The 17,097-nt window shown below is 49.4% G+C and overlaps 2 protein-coding genes and 1 long non-coding RNA gene across 5 annotated transcripts; all 3 read right to left on the reverse strand.

Annotated features, from left to right (window-relative positions):
• Positions 1–895: 895 nt before the first annotated feature.
• Positions 896–2,756, reverse strand: LOC107315565 (uncharacterized). Its single transcript, XM_015866056.3, has 3 exons — positions 2,623–2,756; positions 1,212–1,274; positions 896–1,049 (listed from the first exon to the last, which is right to left on the reverse strand). Exons 1-3 carry the CDS (start codon positions 2,690–2,692, stop codon positions 952–954), a joined length of 231 nt encoding a protein of 76 aa, XP_015721542.1. The 5' UTR covers positions 2,693–2,756; the 3' UTR covers positions 896–951.
• A 3,406-nt stretch (positions 2,757–6,162) lies between these two features.
• Positions 6,163–8,425, reverse strand: LOC107315553 (uncharacterized). 2 transcript variants are annotated; one of them, XR_014948489.1, is made up of 4 exons: positions 8,318–8,425; positions 7,872–7,949; positions 7,030–7,092; positions 6,163–6,734 (listed from the first exon to the last, which is right to left on the reverse strand). It is a non-coding gene; the product is annotated as an uncharacterized LOC107315553 (long non-coding RNA). The 2 variants fall into 2 exon arrangements; XR_001555961.3 differs by having other exon boundaries at positions 7,872–8,072; positions 8,313–8,414.
• Positions 8,426–10,881: 2,456 nt separating this feature from the next.
• Positions 10,882–15,963, reverse strand: SNCG (synuclein gamma). 2 transcript variants are annotated; one of them, XM_015866034.3, is made up of 5 exons: positions 15,685–15,963; positions 14,296–14,337; positions 14,013–14,140; positions 11,566–11,640; positions 10,882–11,271 (listed from the first exon to the last, which is right to left on the reverse strand). In XM_015866034.3, the coding sequence occupies exons 1-5, from the start codon at positions 15,803–15,805 to the stop codon at positions 11,251–11,253; spliced, it is 387 nt and encodes a 128-aa protein (XP_015721520.1). In that variant the 5' UTR covers positions 15,806–15,963; the 3' UTR covers positions 10,882–11,250. The 2 variants fall into 2 exon arrangements, with proteins under 2 accessions (XP_015721520.1, XP_015721521.1); XM_015866035.3 differs by lacking the exon at positions 15,685–15,963 and adding an exon at positions 14,514–14,678.
• Positions 15,964–17,097: the final 1,134 nt, after the last annotated feature.

Consider the following 17,097-nt stretch of genomic DNA (forward strand, 5'->3'; position numbering starts at 1 on the left):
TTTCACCTAAAAGCTTCTGGTTACTACCCATGCAATCTTCACAGTACACTTGCTAATTACAGATAGGTCTCGTGGGCTTGGCAGTCAACAAGGTGGTTGAAGTTAGTTACATGTGTGATAGAGCAAATTCTCAGCTACAATAAGCTATTTTTCAGTGTAGTCACCACCATTAGTTACACTGAGCAAAGAGCCTGTATAAGCCACGCTCATAAAAGTCTTCACCAGCAAAGATAACCCACTGTTGCTGTTAGCAATGATAGAACACCACCCACTGCCTCACTGTGCTTTTCCTAACCAGGGCTGAAGGAAACAGCACAGGTTTGTAATGGCTCTGAGCCATGCCTACTGCCTACAGCAAATAGTGTGGTGGGCACTTGTAGCCTCCCAGCAGCAAGGATAAGGGTACCTACAGTTTTCACTGTTAACTCCTTCCTGCCAGCTATTAAATGCAAATACCTGCTGTGCAGAAAGGCAAGTACAACAACCACCTTTCATGCCAGCAATGAAGTCAGTCCTGCATCCACTTTCATTGATGGCACCTGTCACTGTCAGGAAGAAGTGCTTACACAGTGACAATTCCTGCTGTCATTTCAAGATACCAAGTAAGTGACCTCTAAGTTACGTCTTTAGTAATTGGTGAGAATGTCGTATCCAGTTCCTTACTGATGGCAGTAGCAAATTCTCTTCTTGGTGAAGTTCATGTGAATGAATTATCTCGGCCCATTTGGATTGGGCCACTTCATGCCCACACAGAGCCTTCCCTCAGCTCTGACACTGTCTGGCTGCACTAACAGCAACTTCAGCAGTCTGCAGGGCAGTAATCCCACCTTTCTACATCGCTGACTGTTCTAATGTGTGCAGTCAGAGTAATCCCAAAGAATGTGTGCCAGACATGTACACGGTATGGGGTTTTATTTATTTAAGAATACATTCCATGGTGTTACGTGATCTTCATTGTCCAAAGCTTTTGCCCCAGGAAGTTGCTTGATTCGCTACGTTTTTTACAGCTTTTTCACCGGTTTCAGCGACCTTGTAGACTTCATCCAGAGCTTTTAAAGAAAGAAAAACAAAGGTAACTTCAGCATCACTGCAGTATGTTCCTCTTCCCCACCAGGTGGGGGTGGGAGGGGAGGTGAAGAGGGGAAACCATAGAGGGACCCATCTGGGATTTCACTGGAATGACAATGAAAGCAGCAGAAACGTGACCTTACCTTTCTGACCAGCATCCTTGGCCTGTTCCACTACTTGCTGCACAGTCTGGCCCACCGTGTTAACTGTGGAGTAAAACAGCATCAATTAAGGAGCTATTGGGCGGGTGCTAATTTTAGTTACTAGCAAAGACCAGTTGTGCCACTCCAAACTTAGAAGGGCTCATGGAACTAAGCCTCCAGGGTACGTGCGGGCACAACTGAAGTACTTTGGAGATGACGTAGTTAATGGTTGCAGAACCACCAGTTGGACGATATTATTCTAGTTTCAGAACCGACACAAAACCCCTTTTTGTTTTCATTTAAAGAGGGATTTGGAGAATTCAAGAAGACAAATACCATGTCTAACACTCCCACATCAGTCTTCTGGCATAGGAAAAAATTGATAATGGTCCTCTAATGTTAAGAAATAGAGCAGGAGCATGAAAGTCTCCACAGAACATGCATGTCTAGGGCTGCCGTAAAGCAAAAGCCAGAGGAATTTTTCATTTGCAAACATGAGTGCTTGCCAAAGTCGTAGTGTTTTCCTTCCATGCTTCAGCATGAAGATGTTCTGAGAATCACCTCAAATTCTTTGGAAATGGGGTCACCAGGAGTGGTGAGGGGTCTTTCCTCTTCCTAGCGAACCTGGCCCAGGGACAAGTAGTAAATAAGCAGCAGGTTTCCCGTCTGCTTCATTGAGCACTGCCTAGAGGATCTGCACATTAGGAGATAATATTAAGGAAGAAGTCCTTAAAGTTGTATTTCCACTGCATTTGAGGTCACCTGCAGCGCCCAGTTTCACTCTGAATGCCATTAGGTAAACTCAGCTATTCCTATTGTATGAAGCACAGACTTCTGAGGAATTGCATCACAGCAGTCTTTGTGCGAGGGCTTTACGGACGGTGGCTCACCTAAATGGTACATTGCTTCATCCTGGGGCTGAAAGCATCACAGCACCAAACAAGCTGCAGGTGCCCTGAGCCCGACAACTGCGTCAGGGCTTGGGATGGAATGAGCAGCTACAGCATCAGCTGGGCACATCAAAGACCTTGGAGCTTCAAGAAGCAAATCCATCACGGTGTTGCAGAGCTCCTATTTAACATGGCTGTTCAGGTTTTAAAAAGTTGTTAAAAAGTTATACAAAACCTAAACGGCCTCATTTTCCCTCTCAGCTCTCTGCCATCCCCATCCCTTCAACACATCTGGCACCCACTTGGTGAAGGGGTGCAAGCAGCATCAGAAAGCCAGCATTTAATTCAGGTCCCTCACTCTCTCTAGCACCACTGGGGTTTGAGAGCAGCAGCCACGTCAACCACACCCTCAAGAAGAGCATCTGCAAAGCTGTGTTCATGCATGAGATATCCACCCACGCTGCAGGGCCACAAGCCCACAGCATGTTGGAGGCACAAGGAAAGCAGCCTATGATATTTACCTGCCGCCTGCGCAGCGCTCTCGGCCTGTTGCGTTGCTTCCTCGGCGAGCTTCTTCCCAATCCCAAACATGGCTTCTGCTGGTCTGCTCTCCCCACAGAGGATGGGTGATCGAGTCTCTAAGTTTGGTTCTGTTACAGTGTTCAGCAAAGTGCAGCTTTATATAGACAAAGCAAAACTCCTCCCCGTAGTTAGAGGGCAAACACAGGCTGAGCGGGACGCGGCGAGCCCTGCTCGGTGATTAATACGCCAGGCATAAAAGGGCGAAGAGGCATTAGTGTTTGTTGTGCTTTCCTCCCCAGAGAGGGGGTGGGGATTCATCAGAAGAAGTTTTCCATGGCCCAGGAATCAAAGCTTTGTTTTCCATGGCAAAAAGTTGGTAAACAGAGTGCATTCCACAGCTGTCCTTACAAAACCTTCCCAGGAGGCTGCCAGGGCCAAAAAACATCCCAGTCCTCAGCTGAAGAATTGCCTAAACTAGCTCTGGTATTTCAAAGCCTTACATAGAAAAGTATCCAGTTTCAGAGGATTCTTGCTCACTTTTTTTCCCCTCCGGGCAGGCTTAAACTCATAGTTATAAAACAAATGGGAGGAGCTAACCCTGCTTTTTTGAAGAGTACGTGTTGAAATGATTGTTGTGTGAGATGAACCCAGCAGTTTTGTACTCTGTCATAACACTGCCCAGCAGCCTGTCCCTGCTAGCCCTGTGCCCTGGGAGCTGCAGGCAGCAGGCCAGGCAGTGCATCCATCCCCCTCCAGCCTGCCCCAGTCCCTTTGGGAGGGCTCATGGTGCCGCCCAGCTGCTCACACACAGAGCAGCTATAACACACTATGTACAAGGATCTCCCACTGCTGAGAAGCTGTTGTTGCTGGAGCTGAAGGGAAAAAGAAAAGGAAAAAAAAGCATAACCTGCTCCAGAAGAAGATGCTGGCTGGTCAGCTTGACCTTCTGCTCCAGGGATGTCTCTCTCCACACCAGACAATTAACTTCTTCAACAACAGCTCCTCTGCCATTTGCCCACCTGCATTTCAGCAAAGTATCACTTTTCTTCCAAGCACTGCAGATCCTCATTGACATACAAGAGGACATTGTGCTCAATTAAATAGGGTACGGAGGGGCATCTCCATATCATGTTATCTTCTGTCAGCAGAGATTACTCACCATGTTGGAAAACAGCTTCTACCAAAACACACTTCTGAGAAACAAACAAGTAAATAAAGCAAACAAAACAGCATGAGACAAAAGGAACCATTTTGTTACAAAAACCAAAGCCTTTGACCTCAGGAGAACCTGATGAAGTTTAGAATGGTTCTACGGTGCAGTAAAAACCCAAAATGCTTCGGATAACCCAGAGCAGCATTAGGCCAGTGGAAACCTATTGCACAACAGCAGGGCTATAGAACATTCACCTATTGTTCTCCACAACATCCTCGGCTATCTGCAGCCAGATCCACGTTCAGGAAGTGGCAATTTCCTGGCTCTGTGCTGCTGCCTCACTTGCTGGTGGTGACAGATGTGTGAGGCAGTGGGTCCTGCAGCCAGCAGCAGGCCCAGTTGCACTAAGGGATGTGGTTTAGTAGGGAAATACCTGTGGTAGCTGAGTGGTTGGACTGGATGATCTTGGGGGTCTTTTCCAACCTTGGTGATTCTATGATTGTAAGTGCCAGGGGATGTTCAGGTTGGCAATGTGGAAAATCTCTTCTCAGAAGGAGTGGTGATGCATTGGCACAGGCTGCCCAGGGAGGTGGTGCCATCACTGTCCCCGGGGGTGTCCAAGAAACGTGGAGATGTGGCACTGAGGGACGTGGTTGGTGGGCATGGTGGGGGTGGATTGAAGGCTGGCCCTGATGATCCTAGAGGTCTTCTCCAACCTTAATGATTCTGTGATTCTATGGAAAGCTGTTATGAACAGCTGAGACAGTGGACTCAGTTCTGACATTTCGTCGTTTTGGACTATGGGCTGAGATGTCCCCAGTGCTGGTGGCAGTCAAGGGAATGACCCTGAGCAGACACACTGCTGCAGTCACAGCCAAAGGCCGGAGCTGCTTCTGATGCTGAGCACACACTTGGCCCCACCATGCAGCTGCACAAGGCGCTCACATTGCTCAGTTCCTCAGAATCACAGAATCACAGAATTATCAAGGTTGGAAAAGACCCAGAGGATCATCCAGTCCAACCATCACCAATACTTCCCAGCTAAATCATATCCCTCAACACAATATCCAAACATTTCTTGAACACCCCCATGGTCATTGACTCCACCACCTCCCTGGGCAGTGCATTCCAGTGCCTCACCACCCTTCCCGAGAAGTAATATTTCCTAATGTCCAGCCTGAATCTCCCCTGGCACAGCTTGAAAAATATTTAAAGATCCTTCCGCAGGTCTCAACAGCCCTCAAGCATTTAATGGCGACACTGGCCCACACAGGCAAAATGCCCAAATCCCCTTTGCATGGCACCTTGAGGCTCTGACAGCTGAGGGCACACTCAGGAGCAAATGGGAGGGAATGTGAGAGCTCAGGTGTCAGATCAGTTCACGTGTCCCTCTGGGCAGTGGCATGTGAGGCCGTAACTGGCGCTTAGCTTTCATGTGCCATCTGGAGCCATTAATTGGGATGGGAATGTATTGTCCCAGGCTGTGACTCAGCCACCTCTGTGGAGCATAGGGGAAGGAGAACCCGAATGCTTCAAGGCCAAAGAGCACTGTGAACAAAGCTGTAGCCCCATTTGTGGAGCAAAGCTTTACAGTTTAGATCTAGAAATTCATGCCAGCAAGTGACTCAGACTCACAGGTCCTGTGCAACATCATCTGCCCCTGGGACAAAGGGGCTGTGATATGTGTGTCCCACCCTGCACTGTGCTGGGATGCATCCAGGCAGAGTGCTGCAGGGACAAGGAAACTGCACTGCAAGAGTCTGCTCCACAAGCACAAAGCAGTGGGAATGGTATCTGTCTTCTAAGGTTCTGATGGGAAGCAAAACCACCGTAGCCACTTGGGTTTTGGTAATGTGGACTGAGTGGTGCTTTGCAGAAAGTAAGATGCACTGAAGACCTGTGCATGGACCACCACAAACACAGCACGGAGCTGTGAAATTCCAAGCCTGAGTGCTTGTCCTCTGAAGATTTCACCACTGGGGAAGTAACCATGGAAAGCACTAAATAATTAAGTACTGTGGAGTGTTGCCCGGTAACTGAGTGCAATAGTGCAGTACTTTTTCTGTGAGCATGCACTTGGGTAAATATTCAGGCTTTTAGAGCCTTAAATGACTGTGAGCATTGCACTGGGATGCTGTGCAAAGCCCTGGGCTATGTTTACTCTCTGGTGATGTATCACCTATAGGTTCCTCTGGGGGTTTTCAGCATGTGCAGTGCCTGTGCAACCCGTAAGCAATCCCTGTGCCCAGTGGTAAGCAGCCCTTTTCCAGGGCTGCATTAGTGAAGGTTGGTGCTCCCCAAAGCCCCACCATCACCAGCTCCTGGCCAAGGAGAAAGCCCAGTGACACAAAACCAGCACATAATGAGGCTATGTCTCTCCTAGTAGTGAAAGTCTTAATAGTAATTTTATTTATGTTACTCTGGAAATACAGCAAAATGGAATTAGCAAACAACTGATAGGAAATACAACAGCAGCTTAACTTCTCATTACTGGAAGGGAACTGAGTTTAATCACACGGATATTCCTGTACTCCAGAATAGTACCAGCTCTGCTGTTTCTGTGAGTACATTGAACAGATGTGGCAATCACTGTTGCACTGCTACAAGAGCAGGGCAGTAACTGCCAAAGCCTTATGGTCCACTTTGAACAGAATATGGTGAGCAGATGTTACAAGACACACCGAGATGTGTTTTTCCCTATGGGAAGGATGAGGAGAGCATTCTGCCTTATGATTTTGCATGTGGGGAGAGAGCAGTTATCCAGATCTCAAATAGCTTTTGCTTCCTAAACAGAAGAGTCGGGAATTGCAAGGGTGAATTTTACATGCAATACTGTTTGCTTACATCTACATCATTTCTTAAATCCACATTTTTTCCCAAAGCCAGACACTGCTTCTGCAGCTTGTCCGGCTGCTTTTTCTACACCATCCTGCGCTGTCTTACAAGCCTTATCCACAGCTGGAAGAGAGGGAGAAATGCAACACGTAAGCAGAAGGCCTGAAAAAAGTGCAAGCTACTTCATTCAGTGCAAATAAAGGGGAGGTGAGGGGAGGGGAGAACATATTCCCACTATAAAAATACAGAGGCATATCTTGCCAGTGTCTGGTGTTAAGAAATGGGCTCAGGGCTCAGTGCTGCCTATGAGGGACAGAGGCTGGGGGAGATGTCTGCTGGTGAGCAGAGCTACCGAGGAACACATCTGCCACCTTATCCCATCAGTGTTGTGAAAGGCCATAACAGTCACCAAACCTACCTTTCTGGCTGGCGTCTGTGATCTGGCTGACTGCATCCTGAGTGGCCCGTCCCAACGCACTGGCTGTAACGAAGGACAAAAGAGCGTGCTATCAAGAGCTGTGCATGCAGTGATTTGTTACATTTAAAGGAGAAGCTGTAATATATGGGCACAGCAAGGCTGGCTCCCAATGCACACTACTTGGTCCTGCAATGTGAGAGTATGGGGGAAACATAAGCACAGGTTTGCAAAGCCTGCAAGATCTGGTGGTCACTGATGAAGAAGAACACAGCAGGAACACGCTTGTATTTTTTGTTTCAGACAGTGCATTGCAATCAATGTGGGTATCGCCAGCAGGCCATTGGTATTCAGGCCAAACAGCCAACAGTAAGGGTGAATTCCAAGACTTGGAAGCAGGGCAGCTTAAAACACTCCACAAAGCATGAAAAAAAAAAACCCACACTGAGCAAGGTAATGTTACACACAAAAGGTTATTTCCACCAAGAAAGATCCCAGTGCCCCCAACCCACCCAGTTTAGGATCTGTGTGGGGAGAGCAGAAGGATAATGTGCTCAGCTGAGCACTGCAGGCTGGTGGGGGCTGTTTGTGCCCAGCTGAGATCTGGAACTGCCCCAGGAACAGAGAGGGAAGGAGAAGCCATGCCCTGCCTCAGTGTGACCTGCCCAACAGCAGGGCAGCAGCTCTTCATTGGGATCTTTATGGCCTGGTCTGTACTGGTGGTGGTGAAATGGAGGTCTTATCACCTCTGATGGAGCTAGCAGCATAGCTTCACATTTAGGTCTGTGTAGGTGAGAGCAGCAACTGACCCCCTGCAAATAGACAGTGATGTTCATCCTCCTTACCAGCATCTTTTGCAGCTCCTTCTGCCTGCTCCTTCAGCCCCTGGAAGCCTCGACCTGACATGGTGGCTCCTGATGTCTCTGCCACAAGAAGTCCAACACTTGGTGATGCACAGCACACTGCCAGGGGTGTCCTGGCCTGTCTGGCTTTATACGTGTGCCAGGAGTCCTGGGGACGGTTGGTGCTATGGGTGGGGTTTGAACCTGAGGAATGAGAGCTGAAAATCTAAACAGATTGTCTTTACCCTTCCCAAAGAGAGGGTGTGCCCAGGTGGAGGTTTCTGCTTCATCGCACTGTCTTTGCTTATAAGTTTGATGTTTTTTAAAAATCAAAGCAAAAAATATCCCATTCCACCAAAGCAAACAGAAACCACCGAACTCTTCATAAAGAGCTCTGGAAAAGTACTGCAGCAGCAGCAGCACCCAAGCACATCCTGCACTCACCCTACCTGGGCCGCTGCCTGCTCCTTCCATGAGCACAGTGGTGGGCTCACACCTGGAGGCAGCTGCAGCCCCATCTTCCTTTGGGGTTTAGCATCTTTAATCACATTTGATTGGTACAGCAACATTGTTTAGAATCATTTCCTTGCCTAACAACACTGCTTGAATAGAAGTGGCATTTCACGTGTTCCTGCCAGCCTTTGAAATGTGTGTTTTCTGTCACCAATCCTACAGACAACGAAACTTGGCACCAATAAAGCACTGTGCTCAGGCAGAGCAGGGCCACGGCTTTGCCAGCAGAGGGGCTCCAGCTCCTCATTACTGCATTCCAGTTCACAAAAGTGCCTGGTTCAGATGTTCACACTCATACCCACATTGATCTTCCTGAATAAAGATTTTGGGTGGGAAATGGGCATGAGAACAAGACACTGTGGGTAGGCTGGGGTGGGAAGTGACAGCTCTTGTAAGCTCAGTGCTTCATTAGTACCCAAGTGAGCCGGAGCAGCAGAAAACAAGCCTGAGCACAACCGCTCCCCTCTGTGCCATCACCCAGGCTGGCACTGTGCTGAACCCCTTCCAACTTCTGCACCACTTCAGGCAGTGATCCCCCTTCCTCCCAGACAGGGCCATTAGTGTTTCAGTTATACATTCCCATCACGAACCTTTCTCAATTCCTTGATGATTTCTTTTTTCCCATACGGTTCTGTTGTTGGCTTTGCAAAACCTCTGACAAAAGAAACTGAATATTCTAGGTCTAATTTTTGGCAAAAGCACCACCATAGGCCCTCGGTCCATGCTTTTGTAAATCACAGAATGGCTTAGGTTTGAGGGGACCTTTAAGACCAACCAGTTCCAAACCCTCTGCCATACACAGGGCTGCAACTCACCATCTTAGACTGCCCAGGGCCCCACTCATTCTGGCCTTGAATACCTACAGGGACAGGGCACCCACAGTTGCTCTGCGCAGCAGCAGTGCCAGCGCCTCACTGCCCTCTGAGTAAAGAATTTCTTCCTAACATCTAACCTAAATCTCCCCTCTTTTAGTTTAAAGCCATTCCCCCTTGTCTTATCACTATCAGACTGTGTAAAAAATCAGACCCCTTCCTGCTTATAAGCTGTTAATAGCCTTAACCACCACAGAGGTGATCTGTCCCTCACCTGACAGACCCAACCAGCAAGTACTGCTGGACTGCTCATTTTGCTTGTCATCTCTAAATTGTGCTGTCTCAGAAAAAGAAATCCTAGGGGTGGGGCAGGGTATTACAAAGTACTTTGAAAGCTAAATGCCAACGCACTGCAGCCTTTGTGCCCTAGTCTCTTGATTTCTGATGGTATTGGCCCACTGCTCCAGCCTCTGAGCATATCTACAGCTTTCTATTCCTCTTATTCCCATGGATTAACTCTTCTTGAATGTGTTTCCTGACCCGAGCTGCATCATTCCATGTGTTGCAAGGTCGAATTGAATTGCTTGCAGGTGACAAGTTAGTTTGGACTTTTGCCTCAATCAGCCCCCTGTGTTTGCTGAGGCTGCAGTCAGACACAGGATCGTGCCAGCTGTGCTATCACAAAGGTTTCTTCAGCATTTTGGGCTGTTCTAGAAGTTACTCTGCATGGCCAGAGCTGAGGTGTGGGAAAGCATTGCCACCAACACTCCTCACTGGTGATGCAGCCTGTCCTACCTGGATGCTCCCTGCCTGGCTGCCCAGACTGCTCCCTATCTGTGCCTTCACAGCACAGCCTTTGGTGAGCAGCAGGTTGTCTGCTCTAAAGGGAAAGAAACTCCAAACACCTGCTCTTTAATGACCCATGGCTGTGCCTGGAGCCAGCTGGCACCTTTCAGCCCTGGAGTCATTCTGAAAGCCACATACAAGATGCTGAAGGGAAACTAGGAATTGCTCTAATTCCATTCCCACCTCACCTATGGCAGAACATACCTCGAGGCATGTGAGCACCCAGCAGCAGGGGCTGAACCCTGCCTGCATTCAGGTATTTGTGCAGCAATTGAGCAATGCTTTCAGGATTACAGTTGGAGCTACAGGTATGTAAATATCAGCTACATCATTTCCTTCCCACAGGAAAAACAATGCTGCAGCGTCCACAAGTGGTGTGCTGTGAGCTTCTCTCATGAGCACAGAGCTCACTGTTGCAGAGCAGTGCTTCTGCTCTCCTCTCTTTCACCTGTGTTAGTTTGCTTTGGGCAAGGGCAAAGCCTGTATGAAAGAACAAGCATTTGGGGATCAGCTTTCCCCTTGTCCTGAATCACATACTGGCTCACCATGCATACCTGCTTTCTTGTGTGCTCTTCTTCCTCTCATGCCCAGTAGGACATTTGGCTGCACCACCATAAAGCAAAGCTCCATACTGACTTCTCTTGAACCCAGGGGTGCTCTGCCTGTCAGTGACTAAAACCCAGCACTTTTAGATCTAGACAGGTTGATGCATTTTAAAGTCCTCCTTCAGCCACGGTCTGGAGATGCCTGTATTTTACTGGCATGTTTGCATGGGAAGAAGCTCCTCATCTTGGCAGGACCAACATCTAAACCACGTAAATAAAACCGATGGAACAAAAAACTTGTTCAAACACTTTTTTATTAGCTAAAATAAAAAATAAACTCCACAAGATCTAGAGACCCCAAAGTGCCAGTGGTGGCGTGGTGGACATGAGCCATGGATCAGTGAGCCCACTAAAACAAACCGGAGCACCAGAACACGCAAAGCTAAGGGGGGTCAGGAAGCCACGAAGAATGTGGGGGCTTGGGGGGGACCCCCAGTACAGTGTCACCCTCTCCTTACAACCAGGAGCCGACTTACATTGTATATTAAGGTTGGTTAATGAGGCGAGTGAAAGACTACAGTGCTGGGCGCAGGCCGTGCCTGCTGCAGTGTCAGCTAGTATTTCCATGTACACTCTTGGGATTCCAGCTTTTGAGACAGAAGTTGATTAATTGCCTTCATTTTCACCCTGTAAGTAAGAAGTAGGATAGGAAAACAGTTACACATTTGACAAAGAAAACGTATATAAACGAAACTAGGAGAATAACTCATCATCACTCATGGCAACCTTCTGGCCCTGATAAAGGAAGCAGCAAAACATGGAGGAGAACCTTTGAGCTTTGCCAAACAACTGATGAGAACGGGAACGCCAATGTGCAGCAGACCTATGGTCACCACTGCACACAGGGGAAACCCAGCCCCACAGAACAGCCACATGCAGCCTGGAGATGGGGATGGCAGTGAGCAGGACTCACTTACTTACCTCTCCTCCACCTTCTGTGCTCCCTGGTGCAGCTGCCTCTCCCTCAGCCACCGGCTGCTGTGGAGCCAGGTCCTCCTGCAAGGCACAAGGGAGACATTGGCCTCAGATGCCATCACCCACATGGGGCAGGCTGAGCAGGCCACACAAAGCAGCCCCAGTGTTACATGAGCAAACAGAACGCTATGTTTAGCATCTGGTCCATCTTGTTCTTTTTTTTTTCTGGCATTTTCTTTTGTGTCTCTGCGATCAAACACAACTGTGACTCTCCCTGAGCATCCTGCTGCAGGCTGCTGTCTCTGTGTGGCTCCTATGGGAGATGGATCCACAGGGAAATGAAATTGCCTGCATATAAGCGGCACAAAAACCTCTTCCATTGCAGCTTCAGGCACTGCCTTCTGAGAGCCAATCAGACTATCTGCAGGGTAAGCTGAGCACTGGGGATGTTCCTCATGACTAGCACAGCAGGGCTTCTTCCCTAGGAAATGTGCCTTGCATTTGCATTGCATCATTGGCTGGGATAATTGCTGCCATATCCTCTGACTTGGCTCCACCTCTAGTCTGCCCTTGAGAGGCCCCATCTGCAGTAATGCATCCAGGACTGGGGTCCCCAGCACAGGAAAGACGTGGAACTCTTGGAGCAGGTCCATAGGAGGCCAATATGATGAGAGGGCTGGAGCACCTCTTCTATGAGGAAAGACTGAGGGAACTGGGCTTGTTTAGTTTGGAGCCCAGGTGCTCTAATGCATGAAACCATATAAATTATGGATACCAGTAATCCCACACAGTGGGAGCTAAGGCTGCTGGGGGACACCACAGTGCTGCTTGGGTCACTTCACTGCCTTCTGTCAATGCGTAAGTACAGGGAGGGTGATCTGTGCTCAGGAGGCTGCACCCAAAGGAGTGGGGTTGGGCACATCCACACACTCAGAACTTGTGCTGCTTGTTGTGTCTGTTCAGCTGTGCACTGCCAAGGCTGCAGGGTAACGGTGACTCACCCCTATTTATAGAAAGGGAAGCTACTGTGCTCTCTGAGAGCTTTCCTGAGCAGCAGCAGCAGCAGGAACCAGCACAATCACAGGATGGAGAGGTGTCAGCCTGTGCTGAGGAGCTCTTCTGCCCACTGCTTTCTCACGCGTTCCCTCCCAGCCCAGAACAGCAGGCACAGGAGGGCACCAGCAGGACGGGGTCTGGGTGATGGGATGGGGGAACGTGCCAGGGAAAGGCCTGTGCTGTGATTGAGGAGCAGAAATTGATGGGTGCCCACGCAGGGCAGTGCCTGTCAGCATTCATCCTTTCATTAAAAGGGATTAAGTGGTCCAAGGGAAAGGCACGATGCAACCAGAGAGCAACTAGTCAGCACTGCTGCTCTTCATTGGCAAGCAGATGGATCTTTTTCTCCTCAGAAATAGATTGTCTTGGCAAAACTACTTTAAACAACAACAACAACAAAGCCAAACAGCCGTTCATTTATATGCCAAGGGCTGCTTTCTTCTATTCTTAAGGGGGAATATTGAATCTTTTGGCTTGAGGAGGGAGACACACAGTGGCTGAAATCAGAAGTTACAGGGGAAAAAGAAAAAGCCATCTCAGGAACAGTGTTCAAGCTTCTGTATTCATATTCATACAAAACACATACAATGGAAGACCTCTATATATTATCTTTCACAGAGGCTACGAAACATGGTTATTTGTTCAAATATCACCAATGGAAAACTCGAAAATTAAGGCCTGTAATTTATAAGAGCTGCTGTGCAGCACTAAGAAGTCTTACACATAAAGCAGTGAGAAGTGATGTTCTGAGATGAGCTGACAACTGAGCCATGCAGAAATGGGAGGGAACTGCAGGGAAGGTTAAGGTGGAAGGACAACCAAAGGGAAGCATGAACTGCTGGGGAACCCGCTCCATCCCCAGGGAGGTTCAGTGTGTGTGTGTATGTACACGTGCTTGTTCCCAGCCACGCCGTGTCTGCAATGCAGCAGATTTTGTGCTGTGTCATGCAGACAAAAAAGAATCAATCCTCCTCTGAGATGGGGATGCTCAATGGGTGGCAGACTCACTGGAATCCCTCACTGCCCACCACAGGCACTGAGATGTTGTGTGACTAACCTGACTAACCTGGCTTGCCTCATTACCAGCACTATTCACCACAGCCCTCAAAACAGGGTAAAAACAAGCGGGCTCAGCAAGAAGCTGCCCACACTGGACCCCCAGCCAACCTCACGTGCAAATGGCTGCTGCTCATCATCCCTCGGGAAGCATCCTGTCTAACAGCCAGACAGGCCTTCCCTGAGGAGCTGCCCTGCTCCAGCACACAGCCCTCAATTCTGCACTTGAACCAACTCAGAGCTTCCTGCTGTGAAACCACTAATTGTAAACAGCTGCAGATATTTAGAGCATAATCCAAAGACAAACTCCATCCTGTAGGCCACCAAAGGCACAAACGTACCTTTTTTACCACTCCTGTAGTGGCCACGATGGTCTCTGCTCCTTCTACTGTCTTATTGGCCACCGTGTTCACGCTGGCTACCACTGCCTCTCCCACCACGTTGGCCTGCTCCTTGGTCTTCTCAGCAACTGGGATTTCAACAACAGAAAGTCAGTCAGCTGTTCACCGAATGGAAGGTCACACAGAGCCGTGTATTCCCCAGGGACCCCCTGTTTGGCAGAAGCAACGGGGCTGCAGCAACACAGGACAAGTATCTGCATCTCCTTTGGGGCGATGCGCTTACCTGAGGTCACGCTCTGCACTACACCTTCCTTGGTTTTGGTGCCTTTGAGAGGGAACAAGAAGGAACAAGCAGACCATCAGTGTTCAGGCATAAATAAATCCCATTTCCCAAATGAATAGGAAGTTGACTAGAAGTAATCACAGAATGGCCCAGGTTAGAAGGGACCTCAAGGATCCTGAGTGTCCAACCCCATCCTTGCCACAAGCAGGGCCACCAACCTCCACTTTTAACACCAGACCAGGCAGCCCAGGGTCCAATGCAACATGGCCTTGAACCTCTCCAGGGACGGGGCATCCACAGCCTCTCTGGGCGTCAGATGAAGTATAAAACCACAGCCACATTTCAGCCGCCGCCGGGGCCGCGATCAGGGTGCAGGGGGTGGCACCGCCGGCGGAGCGGAACCGCCCAGAAGAGGAAACCGGATCGGATCCAGCCCGGATCGGGTCCAGCCCGGATCGGGTCCAGCCCCGCGGCCGCACCCGCTGACTCAGCCCGGCCCCGCTGCGTCAGAGCCGTCGGTCCGTCTGAGCGCTCCCAGCGCCTGCCTCAATTCCGAGCAGGGATGCTGTGCGCCTTTTGCTCGTGAGTCAGCTTCAAACTGAAACGCGAGCTGCTCCGTGTGTTCGTTTGCAGCACGCCTTTAAAAATTCAGCATGAAGACATAACCGGGGCTGCTGCTGATACATTTTGTATTCATTTCATTTCCAGTTTAAATTTCTCTCTACACTTAAAGCTATTGCCAATGTAGCTGTTTGAAATACAGCAGCTGCACCCAGCTGTGCGTACGGTAACGGAGGAGCCTGCTCACCCACTTTCCTGACTCCCACACAACTGGAGGGCAGGAAAGCTGTGCCAGGTGCTGCTGTTGGCACCAGGGTGAGCAGGCCTGGGAAAAGAGGACTGCAAATGAGAACCTGCCCACGAGGCTCAACGAATGTGGGTATCTCTAGTGAAGTGAGAGTGATGTGCATGCAGGCAGTGAAACAGAGGATTTCAGGATCAAAAGGTGTGTTTGTGGGATCAGGTGCATCCTGCAGCCCCACTCCTGATGCGGTGGGCCGGCCGGCACACACCTCACACCTGGGTGCCTGCATGGCAGCGTGGGGAAGAGAAACTGCACATTGCAGGCACCCAGCACTCAGCACAGAGCTGCCAGTCACACACCCGCTGCTCCGCTCCACACTGCTGCCATGTCCCCAGTAGCCTGGCTCCCAGCCTGGGAAACTGAAGCACGTTGTGGCTGCAGACCCCAGGATTACCCCAGGCATCATCCAGACCTCCCACCTCCTCAGCTCCACCACACAACAGTGTTACCAGACTTCCTCAGAGAGAATTTATGTGGCAGTCCACGCTGCTACGTTTTCAAAGTGAACTGAAAACAGCTCTTACCTACATACATCACTCCCTCTTTAGTCTTCTCTGCAGCCTCTGTCACTCCCTGTTTGGTCTTTTCTGCAGCAGCCACCACACCTTCTTTAGCGATGGAGAATCCTTTCTTAAAGACATCCATCCTTCTGGCTGCCCTGGGTACCAGCTGGGTGTGGGGCAGCAGCAAGCAGCTCCTTGGGAGGGGTCCCACAGTCAGCAACTCTGCCCTCGCTTTATCTTGCCTCCTCTGCCAGGTTCTGTCTCTGCTCTGGATCCTCTGCTGGAGGAAGCTGGTGTGACAAACCTTGCAGCCTTCTCTGGCTCTTATTGATTAAGTGCACTGCAGAGTAGCCAATGCCTGCGAACAGCTGGTACTGAAATATTAATGATTTGGATCTGCTTGGTAAGATTTAAGGAGGGAGGGGGAGAAAAGGACAGAGGTACGTAAGAGACTTTCTGGAAATCCTCCAGGTAGATAAAGCTTTTAAAAGGAGCTGCGGTGCTCTTGCTCAAGGATGCTCTCATGTGAAGAGATGTTTTATCCAAAGAGCTGAGTTCCTGAAAGCGCCTCTGCCCAGGGCTGCAGCAAGCACAGGCTCCTGAGGGTCCCTGGGAGGAGGAAAGCATGTGAAGTGCTGGTAATAAACCCGACAGGGACAGCACTCTGGGTCTAGCTGTAACCAGAACGCATCCCACAAAAAGCAGTAATAAGAATGTGGTTTCTCATAAGCACTGACTGAAGAAGGGGAGCGGATAGCACTTGGATGGGGAGCTGGAAAGCCCACCAGCCACATCTGAAGTGTCTGAAGGTGGTCCCCCAGGCATCAAGTATAAATCATGGTTTGGGCTTGGCTACACTCCCCATCATAATTGTTTTAAACTGAGACAGGGGACAAGGTTGGATATTAGGAGGAAGTTTTTTACCCAGAGGTTGGTGATGCACTGGAACAGGTTGCCCAAGGAGGCTGTGGATGCCCCATCCCTGCAGGCATTCAAGGCCAGGCTGGATGTGGCTCTGGGAAGCCCCAAGGCTGCAGCCATGGCATGGCAGCACACGGACTGTGCTCTTACTGCTCCTGAGCTCAGCAGATTTATGTGGCTTTGGAAAGTGTTTTCTTACTCCATGCTGAAACAATGGCAAGACTGTTGATCTGGAAAATAAGATAAAGATTTATTAGCCTCTTCCACACCAGTGCTTCTCCTTGCCAATAAAGGAACCACAAATTCCCATCTGAATGTGGAAGAGCTAAATCTCTTATAGACCACAAAATCTATCGACTGTTATGTCCAAATACAAAGTGCTAACTTCAAAGAAAGGCCATCCCAGCATGTTGAAGAGCTCTCACCATTCTGGACTGCCATCACAGTGAGGAAAGAGCGGCTTTTCTTTCCATCCTCCTGCACATCTTTTTGGTTGCTGACTGCCCACAACCC

This window comes from Coturnix japonica, chromosome 8 (genome assembly GCF_054131305.1).
Source record: "Coturnix japonica strain WE chromosome 8, WE-NBRP24, whole genome shotgun sequence".
NCBI lineage: Eukaryota > Metazoa > Chordata > Aves > Galliformes > Phasianidae > Coturnix > Coturnix japonica.